The sequence below is a fragment of the Gobio gobio genome, assembly GCF_949357685.1.
Source record: "Gobio gobio genome assembly, chromosome: 25".
Taxonomy (NCBI): domain Eukaryota; kingdom Metazoa; phylum Chordata; class Actinopteri; order Cypriniformes; family Gobionidae; genus Gobio; species Gobio gobio.
Window position 1 is genome coordinate 6,995,869 of NC_137121.1, and position 14,627 is coordinate 7,010,495.

General features: G+C 36.7%; 1 protein-coding gene across 6 annotated transcripts in view; it reads right to left on the reverse strand.

Annotated features, from left to right (window-relative positions):
* myrf (myelin regulatory factor) overlaps positions 1 to 14,627 on the reverse strand; it is a 63,092-nt gene that overhangs the window by 652 nt on the left and 47,813 nt on the right. For all 6 annotated transcript variants that reach the window (XM_079810238.1, XM_079810233.1, XM_079810235.1 and 3 more), the window contains 9 exons: positions 12,160 to 12,242; positions 11,995 to 12,063; positions 11,459 to 11,535; positions 11,243 to 11,356; positions 8,503 to 8,730; positions 2,650 to 2,743; positions 2,471 to 2,533; positions 2,141 to 2,246; positions 1,959 to 2,033 (listed from right to left, as the gene is read on the reverse strand). In XM_079810238.1, coding sequence (XP_079666364.1) covers positions 1,959 to 2,033; positions 2,141 to 2,246; positions 2,471 to 2,533; positions 2,650 to 2,743; positions 8,503 to 8,730; positions 11,243 to 11,356; positions 11,459 to 11,535; positions 11,995 to 12,063; positions 12,160 to 12,242 — 909 coding nt within the window. The remainder of the gene's footprint in view (positions 1 to 1,958; positions 2,034 to 2,140; positions 2,247 to 2,470; positions 2,534 to 2,649; positions 2,744 to 8,502; positions 8,731 to 11,242; positions 11,357 to 11,458; positions 11,536 to 11,994; positions 12,064 to 12,159; positions 12,243 to 14,627) is intronic.

Sequence of the window (14,627 nt, forward strand, 5' to 3'; positions counted from 1 at the left end):
TCCTTATGATTTCAGCGATGCGGTAAACAGGGACGGAATCGCAAAATCATAAAAACAGAATTTACTGTATAATGCGGAATTTCACAGAATTTATAAATTTTTTGATGAATGAATAAAAAGTACTTAAAGGTGCACTGTGTAACTTTTCCGTCCGCTAGAGGTCGCCTATTCAAAACAATGGCATAGTTTGATGACGCCACGTTTGAAAGCAGAATCTTGGGACATGTGGTCTTCACCTCACAGCCGGTGGGAAAGAATCGGAATAGGACTCGGGCAGAAATCATGTTGATGGATGTGATTATTAACGTTACTGTAGTGAAGCAGAGCAGGAGCGAGTGTTGTGGAGCTGAGGAACCGCTGGAGCGATTGTTAATAAGATGAACGCAACACACGCCTCGCGAGCAGCGGGACTTTTATTATGCCACAGTCGCCATTTCCTCGGTCATGAGTATGAGGTAACGCAGCTCTGATGATCATATTAGACACATCTGAGTGTGTTAATGATGTTGTGACGTTACTCTGTGTGTTCTCTCAGCGGCTGCTATGACACTTGTTCACACTGCAGTGAGAGTAAAGCGTTTCTGCAAAATAAAACCAGAAACCGTGAGTAACGCAGATATGATGTCATCGACAGGCGACTCCCTCACACGTCCCGGATCCTCGGTTAAAATAGCAATTTCTCACGATTTACAAATAGTTGGAGACATTTGGGATATTGTAAGTACTCAACTGAAAAAAATATATAACACTGGCCTGGTGGTTTTTGGATATTTTACTGCAAAAATGTTACATAGTGCACCTTTAAATCAAATCACCATATAGACAAGTGTCTGTGAATATTAAACCGCAAAAAGACTTTAAATATGAATCCTGCATGTTCTGTGTGTGTGTGTCTGTGTGTGAATGGTTTTATTTCCCACACAAACACGCACACTGTATGATGCTCGCAATGTTTTCAGCCTCTGCAGTCTCACTATATGAGGACATGAACACATGAACTTCATCTCCAGAGCCGCTCTGAGAGTCACTTCATCAGCGTTTCACCGCTATATTTGAGAAAAACTATCATCATATATCATAAAACACACAAAAACTTAAAGGTCTTCATGGCAACCCGTCAAAATAAAAGTTTGGTTTAACTTGAATAAATTGTGACAGTAATATATTACTGTTGCACAGTAGAATTCAGCTATGCCTCAGTGTAATAATAATACTAACACTAACACTAATAATAATAAAAAATAATAAATTATTACTTAAACTTTACTTTTTAAGAAATAATCAAAAAATTTTCTTGCATGTTTTAATTTGAACAGTAAAGCCCTGCATCACTTTGTTTGACAAAAAAGTTTAATTTTATATTATTAAAAGCCAAATTATATTAATGTTTTATGCCTTCATTTGATTGCCAGAAAAAATGTAATACACAATACAGAAAATATCAGTTTTTAATATATCAGTTTTTAATATATATATATATATATATATATATATATATATATATATATATATATATATATATATATATATATATATATATATATATTTAAATTAATAAATTGTTTTTACAAATTCAATTCATTAGACATGCTTTTTGATTACTAAAATTTTATTTAACGACAAAAATCGTGTAAATTAAAATAAAAATAAATAAATGAAAACGAAAAAAACTGCATTTGGGAAAAAATAAAAAGCCCTACAATTAGTTTGATCCTCTGCTCTGCTTTTATGTCTTTTTTTAAAGTTAAATATGCATAAATACTACATAATGTTTTCATTGTGATGATACATAGAAATAGGAGTGTTTTTCTAGTTTTATTAGATTTGTTTAGTGAAAATTTCTGCAAAATGTAATGTGACTTTGAAATGAAGATCCTCTCTGCAGTTGTACCAGATAAAGAGTGAAAGGGTGATTGAAAAGAGCGAGAGATAAACAGTTATGTCTGAAGTCCACTCACTGAATGTGACACTCTGAAATGATAGGTGACCTCTTGAAAAGGCATAACAGGAAGTGACCACAGGTGGCTGGTCCCCTGTCAGAAAAGAAGCTGGCATGTGACAACCGAAGCATATTTAAGGAGTGACGTTCTCAGTTACTGCAGGTGCTTTTCCACTAAAAAACTAGGACCAAAGATCTCACCGTTGTAAAAGTGCTCCGCTCTACTGAGAAAGAGGCTTCTGGGTGATTTGGACAGAGACGCCCCCTGGTGGCTCCACACTGCCACACCCACACAACCTCAGAGGAGCTTAAAGGAGAAGAAGAGATAAGTCACGTGTGTGTGTGTGTGTGTGTGTGTGTGTGTGTGTGTGTGTTAGTATCAGGGGTGATTGTAGGGTCAGAGGATAGCGACATCTGTGGATGTGTCTGAGGACATCCAATTACTGAAACATGACACACTGCTAAACACTTTTTATCAGTCTCAATCTCTTAATATTAGCGGAGTGAAACGGTGTGTGTGTTTATACTCACGTCATGTGCAGAGTAATGTAAGACTTGGATGAGTTTCTGTCTCCATTTAGAAACACAGTAAAGCTGCGAGTGAATAAAACACATCAGCTCAGAGGCCTGAAAACATCAGTGCTGCTGGATAACAGGGCATTTTGTGAGCTATTATAGCGATCTGAACACACACACACACACACACACACCTGCAGCTCTCAGGTGAGGAACAATCAAGTGTCCTGATCTCCTGATCCATCTCCAGGATGTGAAGTTTGCTCAGACAGGCTAGCGGGTTTCCACCTGTGTAAAAAACATTCATATATATAAAACAGAGTTCTTCTCTATATCAGTGTCACAGTTTCTGAACTCCCTGAAACGCCTCCATTGTAGTCTTAAGTTTTCTTCCGGGAACATTGATTCGCACCCAATGCAAATAAAGGGGCGGGGCCTGGTTCGAGTTAGTTAGTAGTGTGTTGAAACTAGTGGTTATGGTAAGGGGCGGGGCATTTCCCAAACACACTCGAAGCGGTTGACCAATCACAACACACTGCTCCAGCCGACCAATCAGAGCACATTGCACTTCATAGAGATGGGAAGTAAACAAGGGTGCGTTTCCCGAAAGCATCGTTAGCTAACTATAATCGCAAGTTCTGTCGTTATCTTTTAAGTTACTTTTATGTCTGCTTTTTAAATGTAAATATGAACAGTACTGACCAGTTAAACACAATAAACATAATTTTTAGACCTATTTATTGTAATCAACAGGGCAAAAGGCCTTCAAATCAAGCAGTAGTGCAGCGTTTAGTGTCCCCCAGCGGCAGCGAGCATTCCTTCGGCGCAGCTGGGAGAGTATACTGGGAGAGTTATGGCCTTTTTACACCTCGTCACTTAATTCTTTTTCTCTGACCAGATATCTATCCGATTGTGAAAAGACCAGAAGTAAATGCCTTCCGAAATTTAAATTTAAATCCGATCATCACAAACAAACAAAATTTTTACACAAACCAATTCAGAAGGTGCAACACGCGTCGCCGCAAACGAATAAAGCAAGCCAACACGCAAACTGCCGCACGTGAAACTGAAAGTAAGTCTTATATGCTCAAAAACACAATCATCTTCATTAAAACTAATGAGACTAAATGATCTTAGCAGTGCTTAGTTAACTCTTTCTCATGTTGCGGTCTTTGATCTAATAAAATGCAGCTCGTATCTTTTGCTTTCGTTGAGTAGAACTCCGTTAAATGTGCATATAGCACGGGAATTGAAGATCGGATTATATTCGTTTTGCGGAGAGGTGTAAGGTAAGACAACCTGCATGTTTTTATTTTTATTTTTTTAGATTGTGTAGCCCGTTTCATTTGCGAGCGCCTACGCCTAACCTCAACTTATAAAAAATGCCTTTTTACTGTGGTGGTGGTGGGGATAGTAGTTTAAACTAACATTGTGATGCTTGAAGTGTTTGATATCTATGGATTTTATTATAGGCAAGACAAGTCAAGTGTTGATTTGAGAGGCTAAAGCGTTGGGTTAACTCTCTGTCAGCCGCTGGCCGCTTGGTCGTCACTTTGAAAAACAAAAACTTTAATTTAACAAACAAAAAATGCTTGTTAACTTCATAAAGAAACAAAACGAAATATAACTACTTTGACATTTAAAACATAACTGAACTATTTTAATGGCAGCAATAATGTGTAATAGGGAGGATAAAAATAAATAAAAAAAACACGGGCCAGGCTAGGGCCTAGATCTGAGCTTCTTGTCTGCAAGCGTTAATTTTTCACAAAAGAGAGCAACGCGAGTAACAAACTCATTTAAATTTCAGTAATTGTAATTGCATTACTTGATTTAAAAAAATATTTAGTTACTTCTGCGTTACCGCTAAAAGTAGTGGAATTACAGTAACGCGTTACTTTGTAGTGCGTTACTCCCAACACTGTTCCCAACACACATTCTTATGGGGGGGGATTTAATTTTTTTTTAAATTCCATTTTTCCCACCTGAATGTTTGCTCGCTCATTGTATTTGTGTTTTTACAATGGGGTAATTTTGTTCCTCAAGAGTTTACACAACAGAAGGAAGCTTGATTTCAATCTTTAATTTTTTTTTTTTTAAGTAGCACAAATAGATACAATAAAATAAGATGCAAATGAAATAAAGAGAAATAAAGAGTAAAGTTTTTGGGTAGGTGTAAGTATTCATAAATACTACAGAAACTGATATATAATCAGATATAAAATAACACTGAATAGTCTTTCAGTCCTGTATAAATTAAATACATATGCTATTAATCCTGATTCCTTACGATTAAAGCTATCTTTTGTTGTTTTATCAACATTAATGACAGACACACATTAGGCTGCTGTCACTTTAAGAGCTATAGTGCACGGATCCATTATACTGGTACACGTGCGTTCTTTCTCAACTGTTTGTTTATTTTAGACATAACCGTCTGTGTTTACGAGGATACTCTGGAATTGTGATATAATATTGTGTGTTTTTGACTGTTAAATCACTATAATCCGCAAGCTGTTTGTAAGGCGGCTATATGCATGTGTGCAGAGAAAACCATCTCTCAGAGAGCGCACAAGTACTGAATAGTTTAGAACTGCCTTGATTGTTTAAATTGGTACAACTTAAAAAGTAGTGCAAATGATAAACTTAGTGACTTAATGAATCACTTGCTGTTTGTAAAATTGCGTCTCGCAGAAAGTTTTAAAATTACTGATTTGATCTTATACTATGTGTGGGTTAATTTACTCATACAACCTACATGCTAAAGTGAATAAATGCTTGCGGGAATTTCCTGCATTATAAGCACGCGACCTGCGGGTATTATTAAAATTATGTGCAATACTCGCGCCGAAATTTGAGCCCTGTTGTCATAAATTCCCGTTGTGTTTGTGGACTCTTTTGTTATTTCCTGCCTTGTGCCATGTGTTGCAGTCCTTTGTAGTTTTTCATCATGATTAGTTTTTAATCAAATGAATTCCTGTTTCTCCCGTTGCAACGCCGTTAGCGTTACTGAGAAAAAAATTGCGGCATTACCAGAATTGAGCTCACTGAAGCGGTTTTCATCCGAACAGGCTCTCTGTCAGTCGGACCTGCAACGTGTGTGTGTGTGTGTGCGCGCGCACCAGCCATGCGTGTTTGGGGGTGGTAAACATAACTGATGATTGGTGGGTGGGAGACAAGGTTGAAGTTGATAGGTTGAGTTCACACCTATTTTTTTACGGTCTACGGTTCACACACACTAGGGATGGGCGATATCTTATCGTTTGCGATATACCGGTAAAAATTCTCCCCACGATAAGAATTTGTCTTCCCGCGATAATAACGATAAAGCCTAGTTGATGGCGCGACCCATCCGCACAGTGCCACCGCTGGCCGTCATGATGCCCTAAGCGTTATTACTTTATGATGGCCGCGGTGGCTGCATTCGTCACTTTGTATAGCTGAACGGGGGTTGGAGAGAGATTTTCTTGTGGCGCGTGATGGGATGGCACTGAATCCGCATCTCACGTGCAGAGCAAAAACAACTATGGTGGAAGAGTTCATAGCTAAACGAGGGGCTACCTGAGGGCAATCTGAACCATACAGATGTATTTTCACTCGCTGAGCACTTGGACTGAGCGCTTAAGAGATTCGCTCTGTCTCAATCGATCGGTAAAGCAAACTATTTCTGTTCAACTCAATGAATGCGCAGTGTATTTGACGCACAATAAACACTAGTGTGAGGCGCGCGACTGAGAGCGCTCAGTGTTTCACACACACTCAAAGAGAGAGCGAGAGAGTCTTATACCACACAGAATTGACGTGCTACATGTAAACAATATCCTTTGTTGTATTTTCCTGTAAAATAATGGCGTTTATTTGGAATTATTCAGCCTTTCATGAACAGGAAGAAACAAATGCACAAACGGGAATCTCATTGGCTGGTGTGCACCTATTACTGTGCCTGTTATGATTTCAGCAAATCAGTTTGAATGAGCGCTGACAACGTGATTAATATTCATGAACCCAGATGCTCATTATTCCTTAGTCCAGTTTATTTTTTATTAGTAGAAGAATTTGTGGTATTATTATCTTATCAACTCAAATTAATGAAGTTCTATCATTAAATCATTATTTTCAACTTTTTTGTAATCTGAAGACATTTTTGGGATAATTTTGCGGTTTCTGCTATTTTTACCACTGTTTGCACCATGAGTGTATGAATAAATACAGAATCGGTTTACATTTAAAACTTGTCATTGATTTTAATTATTATTGTTTGTATTGTGTGATGTTTTTCAGCACAGTTGCACTATTTAAACATTACCTGCACTTTTACAGAAGACAATTATATCTGCAACTTTTCCATTTCTGAAAAGGCTGGTGTGGAATTTTACATAAAAAAAATAAAATATATATATATATATAATATGTATTATGTATTATAGGAGCCTATTTGATGACAGGTACGTTTTACTAGATCATTGTTTGTTTTTCTGGGTCTCGCAAGAATGCATGCAGCTCTCGCTTGTATCCAAAAACATGGGGAATGATACTACATTTATCGTCATTGATATCGTTATCGCAATAAATACTAGAAAATATCGGGATACATTTTTTTGTCCATATCGCCCATCCCTAACACACACACACCTATGACGCACACGCATATGCACAGTCAGCGATGGCAAGTCCAATGACTTCAAAGGTAGCTTTCACAAACTGGAAGTATAAGCGCTACTTTTCCCTCGTTGAGGTGAAAGGTAAGAATGTTTATGTAACCAGGAAGAAATAGTCTCTCCACGTCGGGGACAAGTAATTCTAATCTAATGAAGCGCCTCACATCATCACATACCGCCACAAAATTAGTGGCTAAAAACCCAGGTGATAACGCTCCACTACCAAAGGAGTAGTATAGTACTGATAATATTTACACTATAGTAGGCCTATTGATAATATTTACACTATAGTAGGCCTATTGATAATATTTACACTATAGTAGGCCTATTGATAATATTTACACTATAGTAGGCCTATTGATAATATTTACACTATAGTAGGCCTATTGATAATATTTACACTATAGTAGGCCTATTGATAATATTTACAATAATGTATTGAATTTGATAGGTGTCTCTCACATTGTCCCACAGCAACATTACAATAGTGTAGATTATTGTACAATGTTTTATAATAGTAATTTATTCTATTTAGCGTCCAATTCCTTCATTTAACATATCTAATATTGGGAGCATCCAAGTTATTTGACATATTTGAACATTTGAAAGAAAAAAAAAGTAACAGTAGTTACTTTCCCTGGTAATCAGTTACTTTTATAATGATGTAACTCAGTTACTATTTGTAAGAAGTAACTAGTAACTATAACTAATTACTTTTTTAAAGTAACGTGCCCAACACTGTTAAACAGTGAGTTACGTCGTTCTACAGGAAACGCACCGCGAGTGTTACTGACAGACTGGGAAGACAGGTGCTGCAACAATGTCAAATATGTGAAAAACAATGTCTTTTTTTGAACATTCAAGCATGAAAATCTATTCTAGTAGACCCAAAAAAGTCCCCTTAGTTCTACTCGGTATTGCTCGGCTTAGCCTGCTTCGCTTTTCCACTGCGTGGTACGGCTCGGTTTGGCACAGCTCGGCTCGGTTTGGTTTTCCACTGCAGTTAGCACCGCTTTAAAGTGAGTGGGATTAAAGAATGATCGCTGTAATTGTGCCGCCTCTACTTCTCGGCATGTGGATGTTTGTTTTAAAGGAGGCTGATGGCAGCGAACCAAAATACTGCTAAAAAACAAGAGAGTCTTAGGCACTCGTATAACAAAGCGCAGATGACGACATCACTTGATTTGCTCGACAGCGCACAAGGGTAACTAATCTTGTATTTAGCAATGTTGAGGGTCTCAATCGCTATATCACTGTCACAAAAGCATATAATGGTAGTGACGGTAGTGACGATTCTCTCTGAACAATCAGTGATCTGCAGTGTTTACACGTCACTTTTTAGTATCGGTACAATACCATGCAGTGTAAAAGCTCCAGAAGTGTGTGTACCGTGTGTGTTGACACTGCGCTGTCTCCGGGGTGGAGGCTGTTGTCCACCAGGCAAGCGTTTGGTTGCTCCGCTCAGCTCTGGAGGCTGAGGCGGTCGTTTGGCTTTGCTGAGAAACAGAGGAGCCGACGTGTGGCTCAGACGGTTCTTGTTTCGGCTGTCTTTGTCCAGCGGCCGAGACTTTGCCTTCTTATTAATAGTGGCCTGGGTGGGAATGACAGTGCTGGAGTCTGAGAGAGAGAGAGAGAGAGAGAGAGAGAGAGAGAGAGAGAGAGAGAGATACAGTGAGAGAAATGATACTGTATTTCCTTTTTCTATTTAATCCAACAAAAAGAGGAGCATAGAGGAGCTTTCACTATCATTGATGATTCAGTGATTCAATGATTCAACCCGAAAAAGAGTTTTCCTTCATAATGTGATGGTTTTTGGTAAACGGGAAAGTCTTTTTGACCAGAAAAAAGAAGGAAGACATTTATTAAGAAAGTACATCATAACTTTAAATTCATATTAATGTTTAATGTGTCATTGGTAACACTTTACTTGAAGCTTTATGTATAATGCATTATTAAGGTATTCATAATGTATATATTTTTTTCATAAGTTATTGTATCCTAATTTAAAATGCATTAAATATTTGCAGATTCCTTGTTACATCTTATATTGTTTGTTGGATATGTGTTTTTTAATGAATTATACTTTCTAAAGGTGTAAAAATGAATAGGTAAGTATTATAATGTATTATAAGTCTTACATGAGATCATTCAGTGCATTTTAAGGTGCATTACAAGGCATAATAAATGCATGAAAAATAATTTTATAATGCTTTACATACACTCAAACAATTTTTAAGCCTTTTTTAAAGATTTATACATTTCAATTAATAGTAAAATTATGTCAAATTGAATTTAATAATCTATTGATATTATGAATTAAGAATTTTGAATTGGTGAAAAAACTAGAGCATAATAAAACATTTTGTATAAATCTTAAACTTATTTTTAAACATACATATATATATATATATATATATATATATATATATATATATATATATATATATATATATATATATATATATATATATATATATATATATATATATATATATATTATTATTATTATTATTTTTTTTTTTTACATTAATGAATACGAATCACATAAACAAAATGGTCCATTCCCTTGTCCCATAAACATATTTTATTAAGAACTAGGTTTTTTTTTACTTATGTAAAATTCTTAATTCATAATTATGTAAGGATTATTCAGCTCAATTTGATGGATTTTTTTATTAATTGAAATGTGTAGATCTTGAATTTTCTTTTTTTATGTATAAGGCTTTAAGGCGAGACACTACAGGTGAATAGGGATTTTTTTTTAATTACAAGATATCACTGTGAAACTTCTCCAGTTTATTACTGGCATAAACATAAGAAAAAAATGTATTACAAGTTTTGTGTAAATTAATGTTTTAATATGCAAATGAGGCCTTATATACTTAAATATACGCTCATTTGCATACTTTTCCAAAAACAAAATCTGGAAATTGGAAAGGACCATGTTTAAAATTCTTGGTTCTATTTGTTGACATGTTAGATGAGAGGGCTTTTACAGAGGGGATTCTGGATATCTTATTTTGTGCTTTAGTAAATTAGAGAATACTGACAATAGCCTTAAAAAATCAATTTTCGCCATGTTTTTTGGAGTTAAAGGACCTATAACTCAGGATTGGAATGATATATCAACAAATCCCTCTGTAAAAGCCTTCAGAATATAGTTCAGCATAAGACTGCTAAAGTTGGTGCTTGTAGGTGCTCTTGAAGTGGATATATCTGACTCTGAGTGTGAGAAAAAACTAATTCTGAGAAAACGGCCTTTAAAGTTTTATACTGTATAACTGCATACATTTCTATAAAACCCCCAACCTACAAACAAAATATATATTCAGTTAATTAATATCAGTAGTGTATAATATTTAAAACACGTGGAAATTGATAAATGAATAAATTATTAATAGCAATAGCTATTAGAGAACTACCTTAAGAGAACTACCTTAACAAACACCAGTCACAAAAACTGCAGACGAACTGTCCCTGTTTGTTGCATATGTCCATCTATAACTATTTGAATCTAATTCTGACGGGGTTTCGTCGTCTAATCTGTTGTTGTTTACTTTCTTTTTACTTGCTCTTGCTACTTGGTCTTTTCTGTGAGCGTTTATGAGCCGATTTCAGCGTTGTCTGCACTTTCTCTCAAGCAGAGAATACACAAGCAAGCGGCAGCGCGTGAGAAATTCACATCGACCAATCAGATGTGGTGTTCGGCTGCAAACTTTCGCGGTTGGTTAGTTCTACAAAGGAAATGTCCATATTTGGATTAGACAGTGCTGTGTGTGAGACTGCGAGCTTTATAATGAGACCAAGCATGACATGTTTCTGTGAATGGAGACGGCACGAGAGATCGCGCTAGAATAACTTTTGATGATTTCGGGTAGAAATCTAAAGGCGCACGGTGACAAAATATAATGAAATAACCAACTTAATGTGTAATGTTGACATTTTTTTTATTTTGACATGAAAGCTTACATGTTAAGGGAGCAAACTGGCCCAAAATCTCAAAATTGACCACTGCATGAAAAAACGATGTTTTCACCTGCCGTGTCTCGCCTTAAGTAAAGTTTTACTGAGTCATTTGAATCTGCTCTGATGGCTGATTATTGAAAAACTTGTGAAGTTGTTGTCGTACCTGGAGTGGATTGGTTGTTGCCTGGCAACAGACTGATAGTGGCTGATTGGTTGGTTGTGGCAGGTGTTGGAGGGCAGCAGGGCGGGTGATTGGACAACGATGGGGAGGTGGAGTCTATAAGCAAATAATGAACTTCTATAAAACTAATAATCAAAATATGCATATTGAAAAAAAATGCAACATCTGCATTATTTGTGTGAGTGTGTTCTCGGGGACCTGGGGAGAGAGTGGATGTGGTCACTCTGGCAGGGGAGAAAGAAGCCTGGCGAGCCGAGCCCAGAGCAGAACGAGACCTGCCGAAACAGAGAGATATTAAACCATCGAAATCTCAATTGTTTCTCCCAGAAAGATATTAACTTTGCTAAAGTCAGACTTCTCAACATGAACTCAAACTTTTCTAATCAATTCTGAAAACATCGAAACACCCCAAACTTTTGAGCGGTAGTCAACCTCTAAGTAATACAATTATCCTAAATAGGTTCACTTGGGAAATGTAGAAATCTTTCAGTGCCGGATGGGAAGATGAAGTGATAGAGGAACAGAGAGAAGGGAAGTGGACAGCATACCACAGACAGAAGGATGGACAGAATGTGACGGTTGTCGTGAGGAAGGGCGTCCAAGAGACGAAAAGAAGGCAGTGGGACGCAGAGCTACACCCCACACTGAGAGAAATAGAGGAGCAAGAGGAGATCAAACAGGAATAAAGGGAAAGACACGTGTGAATGGATGCTTGTGTGTGGACCTGTACATACCCCTCAACATCACTTATGCTTCCATGGTGTTGAAGATTGAGCACATAGAGGATGGACATGGATATGACACTATAGAACGAGACGGGGAGAGATGATGATGAGCATGAAACACAGACTCAAAATATGCATTCTGATGTTTTTGGGGTGAAGGATTTCCTCTCTGACCTGAAGGCCATTATGATGACCAGCGCCAGGATGGTGCCCTGCATGAACCTGTGACTCAGGCAGCTCTGCTCCGGGACGGACCTCTGCAACACACAACTCAACAATCATCCTATCCCATTCCATCTTATATTAGTTTCATCTCATCTCATTCCACTGATTGACTGATTCTACACTGTAAAATCCAACAGTTGTTCTTACTAAGAATTTTTTAGTAAACTTTACTTAATGTCCAATAATTTGTTGACCTTACTTAAAACAAGTAAGTAATCTGAACTATTTGCATGCTATGCCTTCGTTACTTAGAAAACTCAAGTAAACATTACTTGACTGGTTTGAGTACCATTTTGCCAAAGCAAAAAAACAAGCGGGTGGACGGGCGGACGGGCAAAGTGTTTTTGAGGCGGGGCAATTTTTTCTAGACTTATCACTCATTTCCTCCACTTCTTCTCACCATAATTGTGATTAGTGTTCCCTTTGGTTGGACACTTGGAACTTCATTCATATTATAGTAATTAACTTCCTATTAACCCTCAGAGACCTAAGGGTATTTTTACAATTAATTTTCCGCCTGGTGTTATTTACTAAAAAAGCTTGTAAAACATCAACCCTGTTGTGCACAGACAATTGACACACCTCTTTTTTTTCAAGACAAGTTGCACTGTCAGTATATTTGTGTTGCATTGATGTCACCTGAATGTAAAATAAGTTATGGGACCATAAAGACAAATGAAAACATAAAACGGAAATTGAATCACTCAAATATTTATTGAAAACACACACAAATAAATAAAAGCTAAGCATATTTCCTCTGGAAAACAGTTTGTTCAAGTCTTTGGAGTCCTGGAACTCAGGAATAAACATGAGAACTTATACAGAACCAAAACTATTTACATTTTTCCAAAAAAAGTCCAGGCGCTTTTGGCCTCTTTGGATTTTGAATATTTACTGGTGCCAAGCCTCAAAACAGTTCCTATCAGGAACTTCTCCTCAAACTTTCTTCTCAAACTTTTTCCTCAAACTTTCTCCACAAAACTGCAGCGCGTCTCTCTCTCTCTCTCTCTCTCCTCAACACTAGCCATGCGTCTATCTCTCCACAATAACAGAGCTGTGGTTCGCGTAATGACGCACACCAACGTGGATGACGGATCATCCTGTCATTGGTCAAACCCTCATCCAAAATGGCAGCTAGCATCGCGCTAGCGGCAAAAATGACGGAAAATGTATAAATTATGGACATCAAGTGGATATATCTTGGATGTAAGCGTTTTGATTTATTGCTGAACAACTCCAAAAAGATGCACATGTTCCAGGCTGGATAGAAAACCTTCTGTAAAGGCTACAAAGACACCAAAGACACCCCCGTGATGGCTAGCTCGTTAGCTTTCTGCTGGAAAAAACGGTAAGAAAATCGATAAAAGTTTCATGAAATAATATAGATATCTATCGGAGGTGCCGTATGACGTCGTGGGCGATGCCGTCGGGCTCTGAGGGTTAATGCAGCAATGCAACAAGAAATTGATTTCAAAACAAGGGAAGTAATATATATATATATATAATATTTGTCCATTAATGATATAGAACATAACTATTTTTCATGTCAAATAATGACCTTTTAACATTTTTTTTGCTAATATTTATGGCATAACCTTTTAATTGAGTTGATATAATCCCTCTATGTTTGTCACAATATCATTTGGCTATGCTCGAGTGTGTCACACACACACTTCAACATTCAGCATGCAAAACACAACAATGGTAACAAGGATTTTTTTATTTATTTTTTAATTTTTTATTATTAATACGACCTTTACTATTTTACTTGCTGTCATTATTGGGGTTATACTGACAAAAGACAAATAGTAAAATAAAGGCAAAAATAGTAAAACGAAGCAATTAATTTATTCATGCCACAATGCACTCTGGGAGTACCCTTCCTCAGATCCCAGATAGAATTAAGTTGACAAAACTTAAACGGTTTAAGTAAGAACAACTTAATGCAATTAAGTAATGCTTACTTAATTGAATTAAGGCAACAAGTTTGCACAATTTAATTAAGTAAACTGAACTAATTAGTTTTTACAGTGTATGCAATCCAATTATTCATGACTGTATCCTATGAATATATCCCATTCCATGATTCTATTCCATACGATTCTATTCCATACGATTCTATTGAAATCTATATGATTCTATCCCATCCAATATGATTCTAATCAACACCACGTGATTCTATCTCATCCCCATTCCATTTAGTTCTATCCCATCCAATATGATTCTATGATAATTTTCCATTTGATTGTATTTGGATTCCACATGATTCTATCCCGTCCAATACGATTCTATTTAATTCCATACGACTCTTTCCTATTCTATATGATTCTATTCCTTTCCATAAGATTCTATCATATCCTATGTGATTCTATTAAATTCCATGATTCTCTCCCATTCCATATGATTCAATTCTATTC